This window comes from Saimiri boliviensis, chromosome 15 (genome assembly GCF_048565385.1).
Source record: "Saimiri boliviensis isolate mSaiBol1 chromosome 15, mSaiBol1.pri, whole genome shotgun sequence".
NCBI classification, from domain to species: Eukaryota; Metazoa; Chordata; class Mammalia; order Primates; family Cebidae; genus Saimiri; species Saimiri boliviensis.
The window spans coordinates 72,495,425-72,519,993 of NC_133463.1; the positions used below are offsets into that span (position 1 = coordinate 72,495,425).

The 24,569-nt window shown below is 36.4% G+C and overlaps 1 protein-coding gene across 1 annotated transcript in view; it reads left to right on the top strand.

Annotated features, from left to right (window-relative positions):
- Window positions 1-20,669, top strand: part of FAM91A1 (family with sequence similarity 91 member A1) — a 47,761-nt gene extending 27,092 nt beyond the window's left edge. Inside the window, exons 16-24 of the mRNA XM_003933729.3 lie at window positions 4,054-4,202; window positions 5,392-5,526; window positions 5,621-5,734; window positions 10,979-11,051; window positions 11,789-11,938; window positions 13,863-13,967; window positions 14,496-14,619; window positions 15,883-15,952; window positions 18,089-20,669. Of these exons, the coding sequence (XP_003933778.1) occupies window positions 4,054-4,202; window positions 5,392-5,526; window positions 5,621-5,734; window positions 10,979-11,051; window positions 11,789-11,938; window positions 13,863-13,967; window positions 14,496-14,619; window positions 15,883-15,952; window positions 18,089-18,274 (1,106 nt within the window). The 3' untranslated portion in view covers window positions 18,275-20,669. The remainder of the gene's footprint in view (window positions 1-4,053; window positions 4,203-5,391; window positions 5,527-5,620; window positions 5,735-10,978; window positions 11,052-11,788; window positions 11,939-13,862; window positions 13,968-14,495; window positions 14,620-15,882; window positions 15,953-18,088) is intronic.
- The last annotated feature ends 3,900 nt before the right edge of the window (window positions 20,670-24,569 follow it).

Consider the following 24,569-nt stretch of genomic DNA (forward strand, 5'->3'; position numbering starts at 1 on the left):
CTTTGTAGAGATTGGAAACTGGAGGAGAGAAGAATATAACTTCTCCTGGCACTTAGGCTTTCGTAATACAGTTGACAAGTGAACAACATGGCTATGAATTGCACAGGTCCACTTATGGGCTGATTTGTTTTTTGAGATGGAGTTTCTGTCTTGTTGCCCAGGCTAGAATGTAATGGTGCGATCTCGGCTCACCGCAGTCTCCACCTCCCAGCTTCAAGCACTTCTCCTGCCTCACCTCCCAAGTAGCTGGGATTACAGGCATGTGCCACCACACCTGGCCAATTTTGTATTTTTAGTAAAGATAGGGTTTCTCCATGTTGGTCAGGCTGGTCTCAAACTCTTGACCTCAGGTGATATGCCTACCTTGGCCTCTCAAAGTGCTAGAGTTACAGGTATGAGCCACTGTGCCTGGCTGAGCTGATTTTTTTTGTTTGTTTTTGAGATGGAGTCTTGCTTGTCGCCAGGCTGGAGTACAGTGGCACGATCTTGGCTCACTGCAGCCTCCACCTCCCAGGTTTAAGCAATTCTTTTGCCTCAGCCCTACTGAGTAGCTGGGACTACAGGCGTGTGCCACCATGCCCAGCTAATTTTTGTATTTTTAGTAGAGTCGGGGTTTCACCATGTTGGCCAGGATGGTCTTGATCTCTTGACTTCCTGATCCCCTCACCTTGGCCTTCCAATGTGCTGGGATTATAGGTGTGAGCCACCGTGCTTGGCTTGGGCTGATTTTTATGAGTAAACATATTGGAACTTTTTTTGGAGATTTGCGACAATTTGAAAAAACTCGCAGACAAACCTTGTAGCCTAGAAATGTTGAAGAAGTTAAGAAAAAGTTAGATGTGTCATTTATGTATAAAATATATGTGGATACTAGTCTTTTTTATCATTTATTACTATAAAGTATATTCAGATCCATTATAAAACATTCAAACATATCAAAACTTAATGCACACATTTACAGATCGCACATCAACACTGCAGTTGAAAGAAATGTAAATAAATGGAAAGATTTAGTATTAAGCCATACTGCGTAAAATTACCTGTAGTATGTAATACTACTGTCATGATTTTGTAGTTATCTCTTGTTGCTATTGTGGTGAGCTCAAGTGTTGTATGTACTTGATTATCTGCTTAAAATGCCCTGTGACACTAATCATCTCTGAGTGAGCAGTGTGTCTTTATTTTAAATGGCCTATTACAGTTAAAAGTGATCTCTCGTGGTTCTCTCATATTTTTCATTGATTTAGTGCAGTACCATAAACCTGGAATAACACTGGGGGAGCCATACAAAGAGCCACTAGTGATGCTGGAAATTTTCCCAGAAAGCAGAGAAAAGTCATAACATTACAAGAAAATGTTGCATTGCTTGGTATGTACTGCAGATTGAGGTCTGCAGCTGTAGTTGCCCATCATTTCAAGATAAATTAATCTGGTATAAAAAAATTATTAAATAAGGGAAGGAAATTTATGAACCTGTTTTTGCATCTATACCAACAGACATGAAAACATTGTACTTTTTGCAAAATACTTTTTTTTATCTCGTATTGAAAATGCACCTTTTATGTGGGTGCAGGATTGCTATGAGGCATAACTATAGACTGAAATATGATTTGAGAAAAAGCAAAGTCATTATGACAAAGCAAATGAAAGAGAATATTCTCTTAAACTGGAGAATTTAATGCCAGCGAAGGATGGTTTAATAATTTTAAGAAGAGGTTTGGCTTAAAAAATGTTAAGATAGTGGGAGAAGCAGTTTCTGTTCTCCTGTTTCTGACCAAGAGGCAGCCAGTGAGTTCCCAGATGCTAATATGTTTTGATTTGTGTCCCCACTCAAATCTCATGTCTAATCTCATGTCCCCACCCAAATCTCATGTAATTCCCAATGTTGGAGGTGGGGCCTTGTTGGATCATGGGGGCAATTTCTCATAGTTTAACTCCATCCCCATTAGAGCTGTCATCACGATAGTGAGTTCTAACAAGATTTGGTTGTTTACAAGTGTGTGGCACCTTCTCCATCTCTCTCTCTTCCTCCTGCTCCAGCCATGTAAGATATGCCTGCTTCCCTTTTACCTTCTGCCATGATTGTCAGCTTCCTCAGGCCTCCTCAGAAGCAGAGGCCACTCTGCTTCCTGTACAGCCTGTGGAACCATGAGCCAATTAAACCTCTTTAATTCATGTATTACCCAGTCTGAGGTATTTCTTTATAGCAATCTGAGAATTGAGTAATACAGATACCATTAAGAAAATCATTGAGGAGAAAGGATATCTGCCTGAAGAGGTCTTTAATACATGCAAAAGTGTTCTATTCTGGAAAAACAAATGCTTTAAAGGACATTTATCAGTAAGGAAGAGAAGTGAGCACCAGGATTTAAGGCAGGAAAGGACAGGCTCACTATTGTTTTGTGCAAATGTAGTCAGGTTTCTGGTGAGGACTGCCGTTATCCATAAAGCTGCTAACTCCTGAGCCTTGAAGGGAAAAGATAAACAGCTGCCAGTCTTTTGGCCATATAGTAAAAGGGCCTGGACAACAGGAACCCTTTTTCTGGACTGGTTACTTTGATGTTTTGTTCCTGACGTCAGGAAATACCTTGCCAGTAAGGGACTGCCTTTTAAAGTTATTTTGGTACTGGAGAATACCCCTGGTTAACCCACGCAGAACTTGCATGAGTTCAACACTGAACGCATTGAAGTGATCTACTTGCCCCAAACACAGCCTCTCTGATTCAGCCTCTGGGTAGAGGGTCATAATGACCTTTAAGGCTCTTTACATGCAGTACTCTATAGAAAGGATTGGAAGAGAATGCTATGGAAGAGAACGCTAATAGAACATCATGAAAGTATGGAAGAATCACACTACTGAAGATGCCATCATTGTTTTTGAAAAAGCTGTGAAAATCATCAAGCCGAAAACAATAAGTTTTTTGCTGGAGAAAACTGTCTAGATGTTGTATCTGACTTCACAGGATTTACAACAGAGCTAATCTAGGAAATCATGAAAGAGATTTTGGATATGGCAAAAAAGATGGGGAGTGAAGAGTTTTAAGATTGGGTCTTGAAGAAATTCAAGAGCTGATAGATAGACACCTTGATGGAGATGGGCGTTTCCAAATGAGTGCCAGACAATGAGGAAGACATAGAAAAAGCAGTGACAGAAAACAAATTGACATTAGACTGTCTGGCAGCGTTCTGATTATTCAAGACTGCTTTTGACTCTGTGCACTCTTCTATGATACAGACACTGAAACTAAAGCAGATGGCAGAAGAAGGATTTGTACTATATAGAGAGATTTTTAGATATATTAAAAAACAAGAAAGTTAGATGGAACTTACAGTATGTTTCCCTAAAGTTAGAACGAGCATGGCTGCCTCTCCTGCCTTGCCTTCCACCTCTTCTACCTGTCACCTCTGAGACAGCAAGACCAGCACTTCCTCTTCCTCCTCCTCTTCAGCCTATTTAATGTGAAGACGAGGATAAAGACCTTTATGATGATCCATTTCCACTTGGTGAATAGTAATAAAGTTTTTCTTCCTTATGATTTTCTTTTTTTCTAGCTTTATTTTAAGAATATAGCATATAGTATATATAACATATAAAATATGTGTTAATCAATTGTTTATGTTATTAGTAAGGCTTCCAGTCACCGGTAGGCTGTTAGTAGTTAAGGTGTCAGGCGAGTCTGAAGTTATATACAGATTTTTGACCGTGCAAGGGGTCAGCATCTGCAACTCCTGTTGTTCAGGGGTCATCTGTAAGCCGCTATTGTAGAGTGGCTCTGGATGGGGAGAGGAAGTAAGGTAAAACAAGTCCATCTTGTTGCAGTAAAAAGTAACATGAAGTGGATGATTATCTGTCTAGACCAAAGAATAAAACATTTCAGCTTTACATCTTAAAGTGTCTTGCTGGTCTCCTGGGAAATTTGGCACTTCTTAATTGAGTTATTCTACCTTAAAATTTAAAATCTCAAGTCAATTGTCAACGTTGTATCTTTAACATTTTTGTTTCACATTGTCAGTCTTTCCCTTATTCTCTGTATGTGCTTAATCATGACTTAGGTTTTCCTCTGGATCTCTTACGCTGTGAAAGCCTTCTTGGTTTGGACCCTGCAACTTGCAGCAGAGTTCTAAATAAAAATTACACGCTGCTTGTTTCCATGGCTCCCCTCACCAATGAAATCCGGCCGGTCAGCAGCTGCACCCCTCAGGTAGAGACCTACTTGGGAGATCCACTTGATAGCGTCATGACTCCCATCAGTTTTGTTTACGTCTCAATCTGCAGATACCAGCTATTAAAAATCACTGAACCATAGAAAGCAGTTTTATATTTTATGCCTTTGTAAGATGATATGCTCAATTTGTGGAGTGTAATTGCTATATATGTATCACCTAGTGACTTGTGGTACATTAGATTAAAATTTATTCATGTGCAGAATATTTTAAAGAGAATGTTTTAGGATGCTCCGAAAAGGAAGCTGGCATCATTTTGAAGGATAAGATAAATTTAGGAAAAATTAAATGTCTTGGAAGGGGGACCATGATTCTGAATAAGCTGAAAAGAAAAGATGGTGCTTGAAAGCTAGAAGTCTGGTTAACTGTATAATTTATATGTGAAAATTCCTCCTGGCCTTTTACTTAAAAAATACATACCAGTTTCATTCATTTGTATGCTTAGCAAGGAAGTTGTGGGCTGTGCCATTTTCAGAGTTGGGATTATGTTCCCTACCTGGTTTCCTAGATAATGCAGGGTTTAATGGTATAGCAGAAATGAAGGGATTCTTGTACACAGTTAATTTGCCCGTGTTCTAGCTGCCTCAGTGAGGATCCTGTCTTCACACCAATTTTGTCCTTAGTATTCAACAAGCGATTTGCATTTAACCTTTTAAAAATAATTCTTTGTGCACACTCCCCAGCTTCCTCCTATTCTTTAACACAACCTCTGGTCGTGGCAGGAATCCATGAACTGCCTAATAAATGGTAAAACGGATGAAAGGGTAGATAATTCCTTTTGTGAAAATTGTATGTGATTAATGATAATAGCTAACACTTTAATGTAGAGCTTATATTCCAGATACTGTTTTAAACTTTTTGAACAACCTTACAACAACATCCTCTTGAGGTAGATTATTTATTGCTGTTTTATAGATTGAACAAAATGAGGCACAGAGAGCTTAAGTAGCCTTAAGGCGATATGGCTGGATGGATAAAACCAAGATTCCAAACGTAATTTCTTAATTCCAGTATAAAATTGAAACTATTTTCATGAGGATAATGCAGTTAACATTTAGCATTTAACAGTTAACACTTACGTGAAGGGATTTGCTGTTTATAAGACTATACTTGGTCACTTACATAACACTTTATTATAACTTTATTTTAACTGTTTTATGATTGTAGCATATTGGACCAGCTATCCCAGAAGTCAGCTCTGTCTGGTTTAAACTGTACATTTATCATATCACTGGGCAAGGACCACCATCCCTTTTATTGTCCAAAGGTACAAGACTTCGAAAACTGCCAGATATATTTCAGGTATGTGTGTGAGGTTTGGATTTGTGTGTGTGTAACTTCTTAATATTTTCCTTATTTCTGAATGCCATTTTATCTGTTAATTTCTTTTCGATAGAATTATGATCGATTACTAATAACATCTTGGGGTCATGATCCTGGAGTAGTTCCTACATCAAATGTGCTCACGATGTTGAATGATGCTTTAACACATTCTGCAGTTTTAATTCAGGTACATTTATCTTATTTGAAAAAATCAATTTTGTCTTTTTATTATAAAGGCGATCATTTTTCTAGCTTTCTATATTGAGTTGCAATAAAATGTCAGTCATTTGAAATTTATGAAGTTGAAACGTAAAAAATCAGAGATGTGGATTTTAGTGCTGGCACTTTGGCAGTGTGGGAGTGGTAGAAGCGATCATTGAAGTTAGACCCAGGTTTGCATTGCAGCCTCACCTTCTGTTAGCTGTGTGACCATTATTATTATTATTTTTTAACATAATAGCTTTACAGTACTTTCCTCATCTGTGGGGGATAAGTTCCAAGACCCGCAGGGGATGCCTGAAACCACTAGTAGCACCCAACCCTATACAGTATGTGTTTTACATATACATACCTATGATAAAGTTTCATTAATAAATTAGACACAGTAAGAGATTAACAACAATTACTAATAAGAAAATAGTATACTGTAATATAAGTGATAGGAATGTGATATACTCTACTTACCTGTTTTATATACTATACTCACCTATTTTCAGACCTTAGTTGACCACAAATAATAACTAGAACCAAGGAAAGTGAAATCTCAGATAAAGGGGGACTACTGTATATAATCACATACTGTACAATTATAATGTGAGTATATAATTCACATACTGTGCAATTTACCAATTTAAATTGTACAGTTAAGTGGGTTTTAGTGTATTCACAGATATGTACAGTCATCACCACACTCAATTTTAGAACATTTTCATTACCTTAAAAAGAAACCCTGTATCCTTTAGTGATCACTTTTCTATTTTCTCCCCACTACTCCCCTTCTTCCCCTTAGACTTAAGCAACACTAGTCTATTTGCTGTCCCTACAGATTTGTTTATTCTGGAAATTTATATGCATGGAATCATATATAAAAATATGTGGTCTTTTGTTACTGGCTTCCTTCATTTAACATAATATTTTCAAGGTTCATCATGTTGTCATATGTATCAGTACTTAATTCCTTTTTATGGCCAAATAATGCTCCATTATATGCATATGCCACATTTTGTTCATTCCTCCATCAGTTGATGGGCAAGTGGGTTGTTTTCACCTTTTGGCCATATGAAAAATGCTGTCATAAACATTGTATACAAGATTTTCTGTGGTCATGTTTTTATTTCTCCTAGCTAAATATATCGGGATGAATTACTGGGTCATATAGTTATTCTATGTTTAAGCATTTAAGGAACTGCCAGACTGTCTTGCAAAGTGGCTGCATCAGTTTACATTTCCACAGGCACTTGGTATTATGGGGCTTTTTGATGATAACCACCCTAAGGGGTGTGGAATGGTATCTCATAGTTTTGATGTACATTTTCCTGATGGCTAATAATGTTGAGTTTCTTTGTGTGTGCTTATTGGGCTGTGTGACATTTTCATGATAAACCTTATACTTTATTTCCCACCTATGAAATGGAGACGGCAATATCTGTTGTATAATAGCAAATACTTGTAATAGTAGCAGCTAATGAATGGTAAGGTAGGCAGTTTATGCTCTTAGAATTGAGAGAATGAAATGAAAATGTACATGTGAAATCTGTAGCACACTTTCTGATGCATAATAGGTTCTCAGTAAAGGTTTTCTCACTTCATCTAATAATTGAATATACATATTTTGTGCTAATTAATATGGATATGCAAATAAGACAGGGCCCCTCATCAATTTAAGGATGGTGGGAAAAGTTGTGTAAGTACCCAGTTTCACTTTATTGAATTAAAAAGAAGTATCCAGTCCAGCCTTGGGGCAAGGAGAAGGGCTTAGGTAGGAGAGGTTCCTTAGAGAAAGTGAGACCCAGGCTGAATACAAAAGGATGATTTAAAAGAAGCCAGGTAGTAGGGTCAGCATGATTAAATCTCTGGGTAGAGGATTTTTTTTTTTTTAAATTGCTGTTTTTCTAGTGCCCAGCAGTGCTCAGGTCATAGTAGTTGTCCAGTTAGTGTTTGTAGAATAAATAAGAATATGAAATGGCATAACATGCCAGGGCCAATAAGCTGTTTGGCATTTTTGAGGGGTGAGTTGGAACGTGAGGGGGCCATGGTCTGAGATGAGTCTGGAGAAGTAGGCGGTGTGCCTTGAGTGTCTGCTGTCCTTGAGTGTCCTACTGTGGAGCTGAGACATTGACCTGTAGATTGATGGTGACAATTACAGAGGGCTAACAGGGATTAACATGGTCAGATGTGTTTTAGGAATCAACCTGGGATGATATTGAGAATGGAAGTGGGGAGATACCTGAAGGAAAAAATACCAGTTGGGACTGTGTGTAGTGGTTTAGGTAAGAGATAAAGATAGCCTGGATCAAGGACATGGTAATAAGAATTAAAAGGAAAAATGAAATAAGAACTACTACAAATATACCATTGATAGAATTGATCAGTATCTGAAAAAGAGATGGGAAGAGGGCAGGAAGATTTTGATTTGGCTTATGAGGGTAGAAGGGTGGTGATAACCACTACTGTAGAGAACACAAGAGGAAGTGACGTCACAGGAGGTGGAGATACCACTACTCCAGAACACAGTGGGAAGAGCCCATTTATAGGGCAGATGATGCCTTGTGTTTATATGGTGCCTGTGGTAAATGGAAATATTCTGAAATTCAAATGAGCGATTAGATGAGTGATTAAGTGTCAGCATCAGCTGGTAGATGGTAGTTGAAACCATGACAGGGTGAAATTAGCCCGGGAGAATATTTAGTATGGGGTAGTTGTGGGAGATAGCATCATAGAATGGGCTAGACACGGACTTAAGTCAGGCTGCCTAAGCTCAAATCTTGGTTCCACCACTTACTAGTAATCTTGGGCATGTTGAATACCTTTTTGAACTTTAGTGTCTTTACCTGTAAACTGGAGATAATTAAAGTTCCTGTCTTTTTAAGGATGTTGAAAATAATGACTGAGCACTCTGTTTAGCACATAGGAAGATCTCAGAAAATGTTATTGTGTTGGTAGTGGCAGTAGAAGTAGAGTAAAGGAACCAATGGGTAAATCCATAAGCTTCAGTTTTCCTTACCTTTAAAATGAAGGATAGCTGGATGCAGTGGCTCATGCCTGTAATTCTAGCACTTTAGAAGGCTGAGGTGGATTGCTTGAGCATGGAGGTTGGAGACCAACTTGGATAACATAGTGAAACCCTGTCTTAATTTATAGTAACAAATCCTTTTTTGAATAAAGTAAAATGAGAAGGGTGGTTACCAAGGTCTTTTCTGTAGGTGGTACTCAGTAGGTCAACCTAAGTTAGGTTTTTCGGTGTGTGTGGGGGCGTGGGTGCTGCAAAATATGGTTAGAAAAACAACCAAATCAGCAGACAGTACCTGTTTTTATTTTTTTATTTCATTTTTTTCATACGGGGTCTCCCTCTGTTACCCAAGCTGAAGTGCAGTGGCATGATCACAGCTCACTGCAGCCTTAAGTTCCCCGGGCTCAAGAGATTCTCTCACCTTAACCTCTGGAGTAGCTGGGACTACAGCTCACGCCACCATGCTTGGCAAATTTTTTGTAGAGACAGGGTTTCGTCATGTTGCCCAGGCTGGTCTGGAACTCCTAGGCTTAAGTGATTCACCTGCATTGGCCTCCAGAAGTGCTGGGATGACAGGTGTGAGCCACCACACTGGGCTAACAGTACTGTTTTTAAAGTGTTATTAAAGAGTTTTGCTTTTGCTAAAGAAGAATGCCTTTTTAATTAAATTTGATGGGAAAAAAATTTACCTTAGTAGAATTTTAAACATGTTACAAATGAAGATTTTGGTTAAAACCATAATTTATTGCAGACATCTGGTTTAGGGGAAAAAAGAGAACTGTCAGAAATATATTTAAATTGTTACATGAAGCAATGAAAAGAGTATGCTTTCTCTTGGATATATCAGGGTTTCTTGAATTTGAATAATGTATAGGTCTCTCTTAAAGGGAAAAACAGATCCTCAGCATTAAATTTCTATGATAATGGTTCTAAATGCATGTAGACAAAGTTAAATTCTTCATGCTTGTTATTACACAACTACAAATTCAAATCAAATTTTGGAATTAAATATAAGCAAAGCTTTAAAACAAAACTCAAATGAACAATATTAATTGAATATGATAGATGAAACTGAATTATCTTTTATAACATGAGAGTGAGGTGGGTAGACTCAGATTTTTTAAATTTAATCTTTGAATTAATAGTACATTCACATGATTCAAAAATGAAATGTTATTAAAAGGTGAATGCGGTGGCTCACGCCTGTAATCTCAGCACTTTGGGAAGCTGAGGCAGGTGGATCACCTGAGGTCAGAGTTTGAGACCAGCCTGGCCAACATGGTCAAACCCTGTCTCTACTAAAAAATACAAAAATGCAAAAAAAAAAAAAAAAAAATGGTGGCGGGTGCCTGTAATCTCAGCTACTTGGGAGGCTGAGGCAGGAGAATTGCTTTGAACCCAGGGGGTGGAGGTTGCAGTGAGCCAAGGTCGCACCATTGCACTCCAGCCTGAGTGAGAGAGTGAGACTCTGCCTAAAAAAAAGTATATAGAGAAAAGTATCAGTCCCTTGCTAACCCTGTCTATCATGTTTCCACTCCCCATCTTTCTTCCAAATCAGATTTCATCTGTTCGTTTCTGCTGTATCCTTCCAGAGTGTCTTTATGCATATGCAAGTGCTTGCACACAAATGTGCCCCCTACATTTTCCATTTAGCCATTGGAAATCTTTCTATTGCAGGTCATAGTTTTCTTTCATTTATGCCGCTCCATTGAAGATATGTCTCCTAATTTACTTAACCAGTCACCTATTGGTGGACATTTGGTTGTTTACAATTATATGTAATTATAATATTGTAGCAAGTAATTTTGAATATATTTCATTTCAGGGCAGGTTTTTGAGTTTCACTTTCTTATTCCATGGTGTGCTATGTGAATATGAGGATTCTTCCTCCACATTTTCCTCTCAGAACTGTGGTTAACCTTTGTGCGACTAAAGTTGGCCTCATTCTTCACTTGTCTAACACCTGACTTACCTGTTAAATTAGCCTCTTTTTTTTGCATTGGCCTATACATTCAATTTGAGAAACATTGCCTTATAGGTTATTATGCACATAAGATTGTCACTGCTTGCTATAGAAAAACAGAAAATTGTTGGAAGCACTTTGATGATGTATTAATATGGGATATACCATTATGTGACAACATCAATGATTGGGAATAAGGTTTCTTGTATACCTTTTCATTTTTGTTTCTTTATTTTTAGGGGCATGGTCTGCATGGTGTAGGAGAAACTGTCCATGTACCATTTCCATTTGATGAAACAGAACTACAAGGAGGTACATTTTGAATTGTTCCTATTGACTTTTTTTTTTTTAAATTACTCATGTCAACAGTTTGGTGGAAAACATGGCAGGAAATGAATTCTTAAAATTTGTAAGTTCTAGGTTCATATTATGCTCTTAAAGAGTATTGGCAAATGGTAGTTTTTTGTCATGTGCTTTGCCATCCACAAATATCAGATAGAACAAGACCCATTTAGGATTTTTGAAGGACTGCTAGTCTGTCTTGGAAATGGAGAGAGGAAGTAGATATCTGCCTAGATGGAAGACTTTTCTCTACTTCTCCTTTTTTATGATTCATACAACTGTCTAATACGCTATAAAGTCTAAGGAAAATAACTTTTTCTGGAGATGCAGGTAGTGACAACAGGATCTTAAAATTGATAAAATCTCAAGAACTGGTTGGTAGATTCTTTGCCTTGGGGGATTATTGTGTAAATTATAAAAATAGATATCTTTATATTTAAATACAGAGCATTTTTCTCTTTTATGAGTTCACATATTTATGAGAACTTGAGTTAATAAATAAGTAATTTAGGGGTGTGATTTCAAGTGCATTGTTAGTTTTAGTTTCAACAAGAATAACAACTTTACATATTTCTTTATTGGAATCAATCATGATTTATTAAAGTATAAAAGTAGTTCTAAGAGTTGTTAAAGAAAAGTATGTTTAAGTTGTTGGCGTTTTGTTGTTTTGAAATTGTTCACTAATATGATGTCAATTCTGTTCTTAGAGTTCACTCGTGTTAATATGGGTGTTCACAAAGCATTGCAGATATTAAGGAACAAAGTGGACTTCCAGCATTTCTGTGGATATGTCACCATGTTGAATGCTTCCAGCCAGCTTGCGAATAGAAAACTCAGTGATGCTTCTGATGAGAGAGGTTAGCCAATAGTTGGATTCTTTGAATTAAGATGGTTGGTTTTGAGTTTAACACAGTGTTAATACATGAAAAACAGCAGACCTTTGTGGGGATGCTGAATTGTTGAATTCTCAATATTCTTTCACTGAAGCACGAGGAAATATTTTGGAACATCATTTAGACAAATATCAGTTGTTCAAATGAAGAAAATAGGATTAGGGTACAGAATGCTTTTGGTGCTTTACTATCATATCTGTGTTTATAAGGCTTTTTTCATTTAGTTGGCTTTATAGGGTGATGGTTTCAAAACTCAAGTCTCTGTACAAATGGTACCAAAATTGGCTAAGTAGTTTTTCTTTTTCAACTTCTTCTGTCAAAAGGCACCATCTTAATTATCTAGGTCTAAAAGCTTATCTTTATGTCATTCTTTCTCTTTTCCACTATGTTCAGTTAGTTTCCAAGTTCTCTGAATTAGGCTTTAGATATGTCTCTCATGTCCATTTCTTTCCCTTTCTCTTCATTTTAAATTCTCTGTGACTGCTCTTCTGGTCTGGGTCTTGATCTTTAAACCTTAAACATGTGCTGTTGCAACCATTCCCTGATGCCTTTCTGCCCTCTTCTTTCTTTCTCCAATCTGTTTTACATATTGGCAACAGCTAATTTTCCTTAGATACCACCTTTTTTTAAAATTTGAAAATTCATTTTCAAATTACCTTCTCATGCTTACTATTTCTTCTCTGGCATAATATTGGCATATATGTGGTTTGGGTTGCCATGGTGCAGTTCTTGTTCATTGATTTGGGAGACCTTTCATTGTCTGCCATTGAGTGACAGTATTCCATTAGCCTCTTAGTTTGAAATTCTGAGAAAATGTTGTTAATTGTATCTGATTGGCTCCCATTGAGATAGGTACTTAGTCCTGTCTTATGTGTCTTTGGCCAAATAGTTGACTGCCAAATATTGCAGGGACATTTTCTAGAGAAGAGGGCTCTGACTTAGGCAGTCATTTCAAAGCATGTCTACTATAGCGGTCCATTTTTTATGTCATTCATTCCACAAACATTTATGGAATACCTGCTTAAGTGCTGGAGCTATTTAAATTAATAAGACCAGGCCAAGCATGGTGGCTCCCACTTGTAATCCTGGTCCTCTGGGAGTCCAAGGCAGGAGGAGTGCTTGAGGCTAGGAATTTGAAACCAGCCTGGAGACAATATAACAAGACCCTGTCTCTACAAAAAAAAAAAGAAAAAGAAATAAGAAAAACAATGTTGTTCCAAGGATTAGAGCCCTAGAGAGGATACAAGTGAATCCGTATAAAGTGTGGTGTTATTAAGTATGACGGGGTCTGCGTTTTTGGAGGGTGGCAGCCTTTCAGGCAGAGGGAATTAGGAAACAGTAGCTCATTACGGCCAAAAGAAAGGATTTGTTGGACAGTAGTAGAAGATGAGAGTAGAGAAGTAGATAAGATCTGAGGGAGCTTGGAAGATCTTCTGTGCTGAAAGATAATGAATCAGAAAAGAACTTTCAAGAGTAGTAACATAACAGATACATACTTCCACAGGGGAGCAAATGGCTTCGGTAATGACCTGTGTGAAAATCTGAACTTGTGTTCTCCTTTTTGAATTTTGGTTTCTTTAGGCTAAGGTTCCTCAACCTCAGCACTGTGTGCAGTTTGAGTTGGATAATTTTTTTTTGTGGAGGATTGCCTTGTGCATGGTCGGTTGTTTACCATTCGTAGATATGAATAGCATCTCTGTCTTCATTCACGTCTGTTGGGCATCAAAATTGCTCCCCTGTTTAGAACCACTTCTTAAGCCAAGGATTATGCATTTTCTTTCCATCGTCATTACTATTGTCTGAAGTCCTTTCCATGTCAGGACTGATTTATTGGCAGCTTCTGCTAACTGCTAGAATCCTAATATTGTGTATGTCCTTTAATTATAAGGAGAACCTGATTTGGCTTCTGGCTCAGATGTAAATGGGAGTACAGAGTCATTTGAAATGGTCATTGAGGAAGCAACTATAGATTCAGCAACAAAGCAAACCTCTGGTATGGTGTTAAAACTTTTTGCAATTTTATTAGACTAATTTTTGAGGTTTAAGTTTTATGTTAAGTCATTTGCATGCCATTTGTCTGTTCTTATTATTTATAATAGACTTTTAAATAAGACTTTTCTAGGAAGCATTTTTACATACTTAGAATAATAATTCAAGTATTACAAAATTATAACTTGAAAATAACAACTTATTAATAACCTTATTCCTGTGGTAAATGTTTTGATTGATTCTCTCATCTTACAGATGTCTTGCATTACTGTTTATTTGGGCAAATGACTACTTTGAATATTGGATAAAAGCTGTGTACCTTCTCAGACACGTGTTTATACCCCAAAAATGTCTATCCTGTTTAGAGCTTAACTGGCCCCTTCAATTTCTTCCTCCCCTGCCAAGCCTGTTGGTGGGTATCACTGGGGCAGGAAGAATTTATGAACCTCAGGTTACGAAACCCTTGTCAGTTATATAATATAAATAAGTAGCTGTATATGATAAAAAAATAAGTTTATATATCCTTTCTTAGGTGCCACAACAGAAGCAGATTGGGTTCCTCTTGAGCTGTGCTTTGGAATTCCACTGTTTAGTTCTGAATTAAACCGGAAAGTTTGCAGGAAAATTGCTACACATGGCCTTTGCAGAAAAGAGAGGTGAGGATTTATATTCATTGTCATATTTTCATCTACTCGATTTTTAAGCTACCAGTGAATAGTTACTATATCTTTCTTTTATTCCACACATGAACACAGTAATTGCTCTGCATATGTTTTTTGATTGAATAGAGATTGCTAGTTTAAGGATTTTGCTGTATTTTTCAAAATTAAGTTTCACTAGATCAGATATTAGTCACAGGCAGACATTTTGGGCACATGTTTTGATTATATTTATTTAGTAATCTAGGTGAGGTGAGGGTGTGTTAAATGGGCATGTGGATATGGAATATGAACCTGGTTTTTAAAAAATGTATGTCTGTAGAAAATTTCTCTGCGTTTCTCTCACTCCTGACATACACACACTCATGTTACATTCTGTTAATAGTGATTGTTTTTTGTGGTAGAATTATGGTTACTTTCCAAAATATTCTTCACTTTCTACATTTTCTAAAATGAGTGTATATTTCTCCTTAGAGATGACATGTGGGTTTTATCTTATATGCCAGCTCTGATCCATTGGGAGTAGCTGCTAAGAGGCAATGGATGGTTGTAAAGGTTCTGAGACAAACTAGATTATCAGGAAAGAACATAATTGAATCTAATTGTCACAATAGGTGGCTTGGAGAGGTGAAATCCACAAGTCAAGATCTTCTTGACTTCCTTATTTCAGAAAATGAAGTTGGACAATAATTCATTTAAATGGCTTAGTATAGCTTTTATCAAAAAATGAAGATTACTTAGTTGACAATCTCTGAAAAAATAATATACATGAATAAAAAATGGAAATACTATAGTAGAACTTTAAAGATTGCCCCTGTAATTTCTACTGATTTACATATTTGAAAAATATTTAGGTGGGTTAGTGTGTTAAATTTGTCATCAGGTTGTCTTTTGCAATTATGTTGGTGATTTGAAGGTTGTGTCATAGTTGTCATTCCTCATAGTGCCTAAATCTTCCTTTGAAAAGTTTCTTTTTCATTTAACATTTATGTTTACTAATAGTTGAATTTTTGTAAAACAATAACTTTGATTTTAGTTATACTATGTATTTATTTCAAAATGGACTTTTAATGCATGACTACTCCCTGTTACTAAAACAGCAAAAATTTCATTGATGAAAAACATTGAAATTGTTTTTAAAATGTTTTGTGATTGACCAGGATGTATAGATGCATTTAAATTGCTAAAATTAAACTCTCATGAGTAACTCATTCTTGCTATTATGTTTGTTTTAAACTTTTTCTTGTGCTTTTCTTCCAGCCTTCAAAACCTCTTACATTCCAGTAGAAAACTGTCTCTGCAAGTCCTTAACTTTGTTCACTCATTCCAGGTAACAAAAACCAAAAAGTCCAAATGGTACTTGTACAGAGCTTTAAGTATGCACAACACTTCTGTGTTTGTTTTTGAGTCATTACAGTAGCAAGATATGCAATAAACATTAATTTCATTGTATACATTCATTTATAAATGAAGACATTGAGATTCAAGAAGTTAATTGACTTGCACATTTCACTGGCCAGGTCTTTGGAGACCAAAGCTTGATTTCTGTTCTGTGCCAGTGCTTTATTCAACAGAAGCGTATTCAGTGTCGGTTATGGGCCGTGTACCATGCCAGGTGCCAGTTTTGGGTTATAGTGCACTTCCCAATAACTAAAGCGATTCTCTGCTGCCAGGATGGGCTGTCTGTTGTGGCAGTGAAGGCCAGTGCTCTGGACTTTTTGTTCCCCACTGTCCCCCATCCTCAAGGAAAGAAAGAATATTCTAGACTTGATTTATAGGTAAACTTTTAGAATGGAATATTTCTGCTCAGAATATCTAATCCAACATTATGAAATCAATATTTTGAAGTTTTACTTCTTTCATTCAATTGGTAATACTTGACCCTGACCACTCTTTCCTGAGTGCTGTGGAAACAGTGCTGCGTAAGACACTAATGGAACTTACAGTTTTATGGGAGACAATAATCAGATAAATATTAAGATGTGTAAGTCCTAACTGATTTTAATCAGTACTTTGAAGGAGCCAAACTATGATGAAATCCGTAGGTAGACCTAATTTCAGTAGGTGCAAGATAATATATAAGCAGAAGCCAAAAAGTTGGAAAAGAATATTTCTGCAAAGCTTAGTTCTGTATGTCCTGTGTCTGGGAAATGTCCAGTGAACGAAGAAACAAATGAAGGCCAGTATGGCAGAAACCTCATGAAAGGGTTAGAAGCAAGACGTGAGGTTGAAGAGGGCAGGGGCACAGTGCACAGGGCCTTCTGGCGTATGTTAAGAACTAGTATTTTGTGCTCAGTACAGAGAGAAATGATTGAAGACTTTTAGATGGGAGATATGTTATTTCCGATGGACTGTTTTATAAATAGGCAAAAATGGAAATGTTACAAGGATGCAGTAAATGGAGAAATTTCAAAATTCTGTCAGTCCTGTTGTGGCAGTGAAGGCCTTGGCCATAGTGAATTAATAAACTAATTTGGGATATATTTTGGAGATAGGTTGATAAAACTTGATGATGAATTAAAAGTGAGGAAAAGATTAGGGCTGGGAGGAGAGGGATCGTGAATGATTTTTATATTTCTTGATTAGCTGGATGTGTGGAATAGAGAAGACTGGGAGGAAGAGGTGAGGGAAAACTTGAGAGTTGAATGATGGACATGCTGAGTATAGAATGCGTGGGGAAGCATCTGAAACGAAGTGTCAGATAGGTGAATGTTTGAGCTTGGAGTCCTGGGGAGAGGTCTATGCAGACTATATGCATCTGAGAAGGCTAGAGTAGATGGGTTATTCTGGTACTTCCTGGTGCTCAGTGTTTTATAAGGATTCTTTTTTTTTTTCCTGAGATGGAGTCTGGCTTTGTTACCCAGGCTGGAATGTGCAGTGGCACGATCTCGGCTAACTGCAACCTTTACCTTCTGACTTCAAGCCATTCTCTTGCCTCAGCCTCCCGAGTAACTGGTATCACTAGCATGTGCCATCATGCCCAGCTAATTTTTTGTATTTTTAGTAGGAAGGGGTTTCACCATGTTGGCCAGGCTGGTCTTGAACTCTTGACTTCAAGTGGTTCACCTGCCTCAGCCTCCCAAAGTGCCGGGATTACAGGCATAAGTCACTGCACCTGGACTTTGTAAGGATTTTTTTTTTTTTTGAGATTTTTCTCCTGTTAGGTAATACTTTGAGGTAGGTCAGGTCTTCTAAAAATGAACTTTTGCTTTCCCACAGTCTCATAGCCTCTTATTTCTATTTATTTAAAAGGACTTATTACCATTTGACTTTATTCGTCATTTTTATATATATTAATACTTGTCATGATTGTTTTGTGCTCACAGTATAGATCTTTGCATCTCCTGTAGTGCTTTGCAGTCCGTAAACACTTCTCAGGTGATCAAGGTCTCTGTTTCTCATTAGTTGTATTAAGTGGTTTTGGTAAAGTATCAAATATCATTTTTCTTGTTTCTTGATCTTTTAGGAAGGTGCTTCAACATTGGATATTCACACGGAGCCCAGTTTTTCAAGTTTGCTTTCACAGTCATCATATGCTGACATGGGTGTTCCACTTCCTGCAAAAAACTTAATATTTAAAGATGGCATCTTATCAGAATGGAGTGGACGGTCACCTTCCTCACTTCTTATTGCTAATCTCCATTTGCAATAATTTGGTTACACCATTTGTTGCTCACACGTTCTGCCTTTTTTCTTTCTTAACATTAGCTTTATAGTGTCAGCCACTAAAAGCATCCTGCTGCTGCAGTGCAATTCTTGCTTAACTAATATTAAAAGTTTGGGGAACATATTCATGTTTTCTGAAGTTTTGCTCATTATTGCACATCTTATTGCAACAAAGTTCTTTTTAGCAGCCAGCACTGTATTTTTTACCTTGAGACAATCTGCATTTCTTTTATAAAACTAAGTATATACTTCGTAGGATTTATGATGACTGTTATGTTTATAAGCAGTCACTATGAAAATTGCAATGGTAATTTTATATGTTAGTTTATCAAACATAAATCTTGTTTAATTTTATATTTTGTTACCTATACTTTGGGGGATCAAGGGAAGAGATGGAACTCTTCCTCTGAAAAGGCTTCTTAGTACTTAAAGTAGTAAAACTACAGAACAATAAACATCCAGTATTGAGAGGTGATATGATAGGGCATTATGAATTCCTATGGGTGTCTGTAAATTATGTATATCAGTTGGACATTGTAGAAGGTATGTAAATCAGCATAGTTATGTATAACTTAACCTTGATTTATAAGGTCTTAACTCAGATTATGACTATTCATTAATGTCTCATGAAAAGCTTTAGAAAACTTTCTATTTTTAAACACCATTTATATGTGGACTTCTGTTGTCACTGACTTTGGGCTTTATATTTTCATAGAGTCTTTATGGAAAAAATAGAATTTATTTTCCACTCTTGTAGCTATAGCTGCTGCACATTTTCACCCTGATTTATTATTTTTTTTCTTAGCTTTGATGTTTTCAAACCAAGGATTGTGATTTTAGGTTAGAATTACATTTTAGAAGCATTAAGGCTATGTCTTTGGATCAAAATCCTGTAGGGATAAACCTACTTTGAAGACATACTCTTAAGCAATCTGGATCTTAAATTTATGTGAATACTTTTTTAGAAAATGATGAAGAAAAATTGAATTATTTCAAAGTGTTCCCTGAGTCATTGATTCTTTTAGTATCGAAAATGTTAATTAGAATAATTGAAATCACTTTTTGGACTTTTCAAGTTACCTTCCTTGGGAAGTTTGTGCAGTGTTATAGTTTAGCTCCTCTTACAGGGTAATGATTTGCTAGTTTAAAACTGTAACCAAACTAACTGGTCAGACAACATATATCTAAAACACTTAAAATGTTAGAAAGTTTGGGAATGTTATAACCTAAACCTTTTTGCTGATAACTTTTTGTTATTTATAAATATTTGTGTATTTAACATACTTACTTCTGGAAATATATGCCTTTCCTAAAACTTAACCATGCGTTCAATACCTTGGCCTGAATATTTTGGACCATGTATCTGTGGCACAGTCAGTGCTGTGTTTGGGGTAAATGCAGTAATGGTTAGTTTTCTACTTTGTCTTATAGAAGGTAGAAACCATGTGTATGTTATGTTTGTCTATAAAAGAAAAAAATACATACTAATATTAAATTTCTTATGACTGTGAATCACTCACTTATTTTTCCAATAATTGATACTGTACATTCCTAGTGCTATTAGGTATGTATGTATGTAACTTTTACAGTTTTTCAGCTGAAAGTTGTAAGTATTTTATTTTTTTTTGGATCAGGGCTCTTTAATCTCATTTTAATTTGCTTGGTTTGAATAAACTGTAGTTATTTTATTTATTCCTGTATTAACCATCTAAACCAACTGTAATGACATGTACACTAATAAAGAATTGACTATTTGTAGTTGTTGGCAGTGAACCCAGTTGTTGGTGAATTTAAAGCTTAAAATATGGGAGTGATTTGCTGCTATATTTCCTTTGGGAGATAAGGGAGGAAAAAATAGAACCTAATAGTGATCATGAATTTTAGGGAAAGTATTGAAAAACCATGGGGTCATTTCTGGTTTCTTGTGTTGAATGAGGCAAGAGTAATCATCTGATTCCGAGTGAAGACCTCTCGTACTCTTAAGGAGGGAGAGTCTGCGTTTTTAGAGCTTTTAGAAAAATGTGAAAAGCTGATGTTTGTGCTTTGCTTTGTGAATTTGGCTTTGTTTTATTTATACATTAACTCATATAATCTCTTAAATCTTACAAGTATTGATCCATTTCAAAAAAAGTTAAATTTAAAATGCAGACTTTGTTATTTGCCAAAGAAGATTCATGAAAAATTTATATCCAGTTATTTGCAAATAGTTAATTTCATTTGTTTTTTTTGCCACATTCCTTCCTTTCTTTCCCCACTTCCTTAATGTAATGTGAACCCTGGCAAACATTCTTTAGAAACCAAGAGGAAAAAAAGAACAAATATCAAAAAAGATATAGAATTCAGTGTGGTACAATTTCACCTCTAAAATAGTTTGGAAGAAATGCAGCTTTATATCATCAAAAAATGTGATCATCTGATTTTCTTTATTTCTTTTTTAAATTGTGTAATCAGATGATTTTATATACTTTTTGGGGTGGTGGAATATTGGTTTCTCTTACTTGATGTTTTCAGTTTTCTCTGCCTTTCATGTTTCTTATTTGTGTTTAGTGTTTCAAATACAATTTGTATTTAAGGATTTTAAAATACCAAACTGTAACTGAGTACAGTGGATTGTTTTCTGTTAGGATGTTAATATTATACAAAGAAATATATAAAGTGCTGTCAATTTGATTATTGACACATATAACATGTTTACAAATAAACTGTGGTGTTGATCAAGTTACTATGAAAATGTGTTTAATCTTCTGAAAGTTTCTTTCTTAATTTTAAAAACAACCATGGTTTTGGTGCTGTGGCTTTCCTGTACTTAAAAAAACACACACAAAACTTGATTATTTTATAGTAATTTCAGATTTACACAAAGTGGCAAAGGTAGTCAGATGTTCTCTGTACCCTTCACTGAGTTTCCCCTAATCTTGACACCTTCTGTAAACTATGGCAGGGTCAAACCTTAGCAATTAACATTGGTACAGTAGTGTTTTCTAGACTGCATACTTTATTTGGCTTTTACCAGTTTTCCTACTAGTGTCTTTTTGTTGTCAAGATCCAGTCCAGGATACCACATTGCATGTATTTACTCATCAGTGGCTCATTAGTCTCTTCCAGTATGTAACAGTTTTTCAGTCTTTTGAGACCTTGACACTAAAAGAGTACCAGTCAGTTATTTTATAAGAATTCCTTCAATGTAGGTTTGTCTGATGTTTCCTCATGATTACATTGAGGCTGTGTTTTATCAGAAAGAGTATTACAAAGGTGATGTGACCTTCCCACCAGTACAGCATATCATAGGGTACATGATATCAGTATGTATCATTGGTGATGTTCCTTTGTTGGGTAAGATGGTATTTGCTAGGTTTTTCCACTGTAAGATACTATTTCCCCCCACCTTTTATACTTGATTTTTTCTTTTGTCAAGGAGTCACTAAGTCAAGCCCATACTCGGGAGAGAAGTGTACCTCTTTTTTTTTTTGGAGGGAGTATCTATACATATTATTTAGAGCTCTTTTTAAGAATTTCTCGTTTATTTATTTGATCATTTATTTATATGGGCTTGTGGCTATTTTGTCTTTTGGCTTAAAATCCAATCTTGTTTTTTTTTGTTGTGCACATTGTTTCAGCTTTAACCATTGGGAGCTCTTTGGTGTTGGCTTCTAAATCCTTTTGATATGTCCTCATCTTTTTTAAAAGACCATACTTTGTGACACTACAAGTATTGTCTGATCCCAGCTTTAGAATCAGTCATTTCTCCAAGGAGCCTTGGTTCCTTTTGTTGGACAATGGTATTTAGAAACCAGGATCTGGTTGTTGGGTGTGCTTGTGGCTATTGGAGTGTCACTGCTTCTAGGTCTTCTGAACTGAGCTAGGGGATATAAGTGTGTATAATAGCCAATATATAGTTAGAATCCATTTTTAGATCTATCTATGTATATTAAATATGAGATTATATTGACAGTACAATAAATTCTGAACACTACCAATAAGTTCTTGCCATTTGTGACTTCAAGTGAAATGACATATAACAAAAATCAACATTATGATGAAACAACATTGAAGGAAATGATGTTATTTGAGGACCTGATGTGCATTGTTTTGATTAAACAGTGTTACATGCTTCCATTACTGTAATCCAGCACCCCAAGATTCATTCTAGCCTTATCTCCCTGCTTACTTGAAATCCACTAGGATGTCATAAATCCCTGACAACCTCCACCTCCTGGGTTCATAAATTACTGACATTATAGTTGATTTTATTTACTCATACAGTAAAATTCACTCTGTGTGGACTTCGACAAATGTGTTTACCATCCCCGTACAATACAGAACAATTTTATCACCCTAAAAATTCCTCTTTGTATTCAACCACTGCTCCTCCACCCCAATCCTGGAACCATTTATCTGTTTTCCATTTCTATAATTTTTATTTTTCCAGGATGTTACATAAACGGTGAAATCATTCCACTTGTAGGCTTTGGACTGGTCTGTCTTTCCCAGTAAAATGTATTTTAAATTCATCAATGTTAATGTGAATCAATAACTTTTCCTTTTTTGTGCTGAGTACTCTATTGTATGAATATAGCAAAATGCCCTTTAACATTCATTACTGGTTTTAATATAATTTGCTTTGCTTGGTAAATACCTAGGCGTGGGATTCACTTAGTAAATGTGTATTTAACTTCATGAGAAACTGCCAAGCTGCCTTTCAAAGTGACCGTCATTTTGCATTCCCACTAGTAATGAATGAGAGTTTCTGTTGCAGTGGTGTCTCATTGTGTAGTTGAAATGTTCATTTTCATAGTGGAAAATGATGTTGAGCATCTTATTTGCCATCCATATATCTTCTTTGGTGAATTGTATATTCATATTATTTGCCTGTATCTCAGAAATTGGGTTGTTTGTGTTATAGTTGACATGTAAGAATTCAGTATATATTCTGAATACAGGTTATTTATTAAATACACGTTTTGCAAATATTTTCTGCCAGTCAGGCTTTTTATTCTTTTACTAGTGTTTTAAGAACAGATGTTTTTAATTTTGGTAAAGTCCAGTTTTTCTTTTCTTTCTTTGCTTTTTTTTTTTTGTTTGTTTGAGACAGCGTCTCCCACTGTTGCTCAGGCTGGAATGCCATGGTGTGATCTCGGCTCACTGCAACCTCCACTTCCTGGGTTCAAGCAGTTCTCATGCCTCAGCCTCCCTAGTAGGTGGGATGACTACAACCATGCACCACCATGCCTAGCTAATTTTTGTATTTTTAGTATAGATGGGGTTTCACCACATTGTCCAGGCTGGTCTTGAGTTCCTGGCCTCAAGTGATGTGCCCTCCTCAGCCTCCCAAAGTTCTGGGATTACAGGTCTGAGATGAGCCACTGCTCCTAGCCCAATTTCTTCTTTCTTTTTACTAAATGGATTTGTTGTTGTTGTTGTTGTTGTTGTTGTTGTTGTTTGACAGGGACTCACTCCATCACCCAGGCTGGAGTGCAGTGGCATGATCTCAGCTCATTAAAACCTTCACCTCCCAGGCTCAAGTGATCCTCCCATTTCAGCCTCCCAAGTACCTGGGACCACAGGTGCCTGCTGCCATGCCTGGCTAATTTTTTGTATTTTTAGTAGAGACAGGGTTTCACAATGTTGCCTAGGCTGGTCTTAAACTCCTGAGTTTAAGCGATCTGCCTGGCTTGGCCTCCAAAAGTGCTGGGATTACAGGTGTGAAACAGCACATCCAGCCTGGGTTGTGCTTTTGATGCTCTTAACCCAAAAATTAATCACCAAACCCAAGGTTGTATAGCCTTGCCCCCTCCCCTCCCCTCCTCTCCTCTTTTCCTTCTTTTTTTTTCCAGCCTTTATGTTTTACATTTAGGTCTTTAGGTTTTACGTTTCGAACCAATTGTTTTATATGGTGTGAGGTATATGTGAAAACTTATTTTTGCATAGGGATATCCAGTTGATAGAGCACCGTTTCTTGAAAAGACTATCCTGTTTTTTTGAATTGCCTTTACGTCTTTGTCAAAGATGACCTGGCAGATATACAGAAACAGTAGATTAGTGGTTGCCTAGGCATGGGAATGAGGACTGCCTGGAAATGGCATATAAAGCATCTTTTTTGGAGTGAGGGAAATGTTCTGCAGTTGGATGGTGGTGATGGTTGTACAATTCTAAATTTACAAAGTCATTACGTAGTACACTGCAGTGAATTTTATTGTATGTAAATTATACTTAAAGCTGTTTAAAAATAGTTGACATTATTTTTGTGAATATTTCTGGGCTCTTACATTAATAAATAGGTT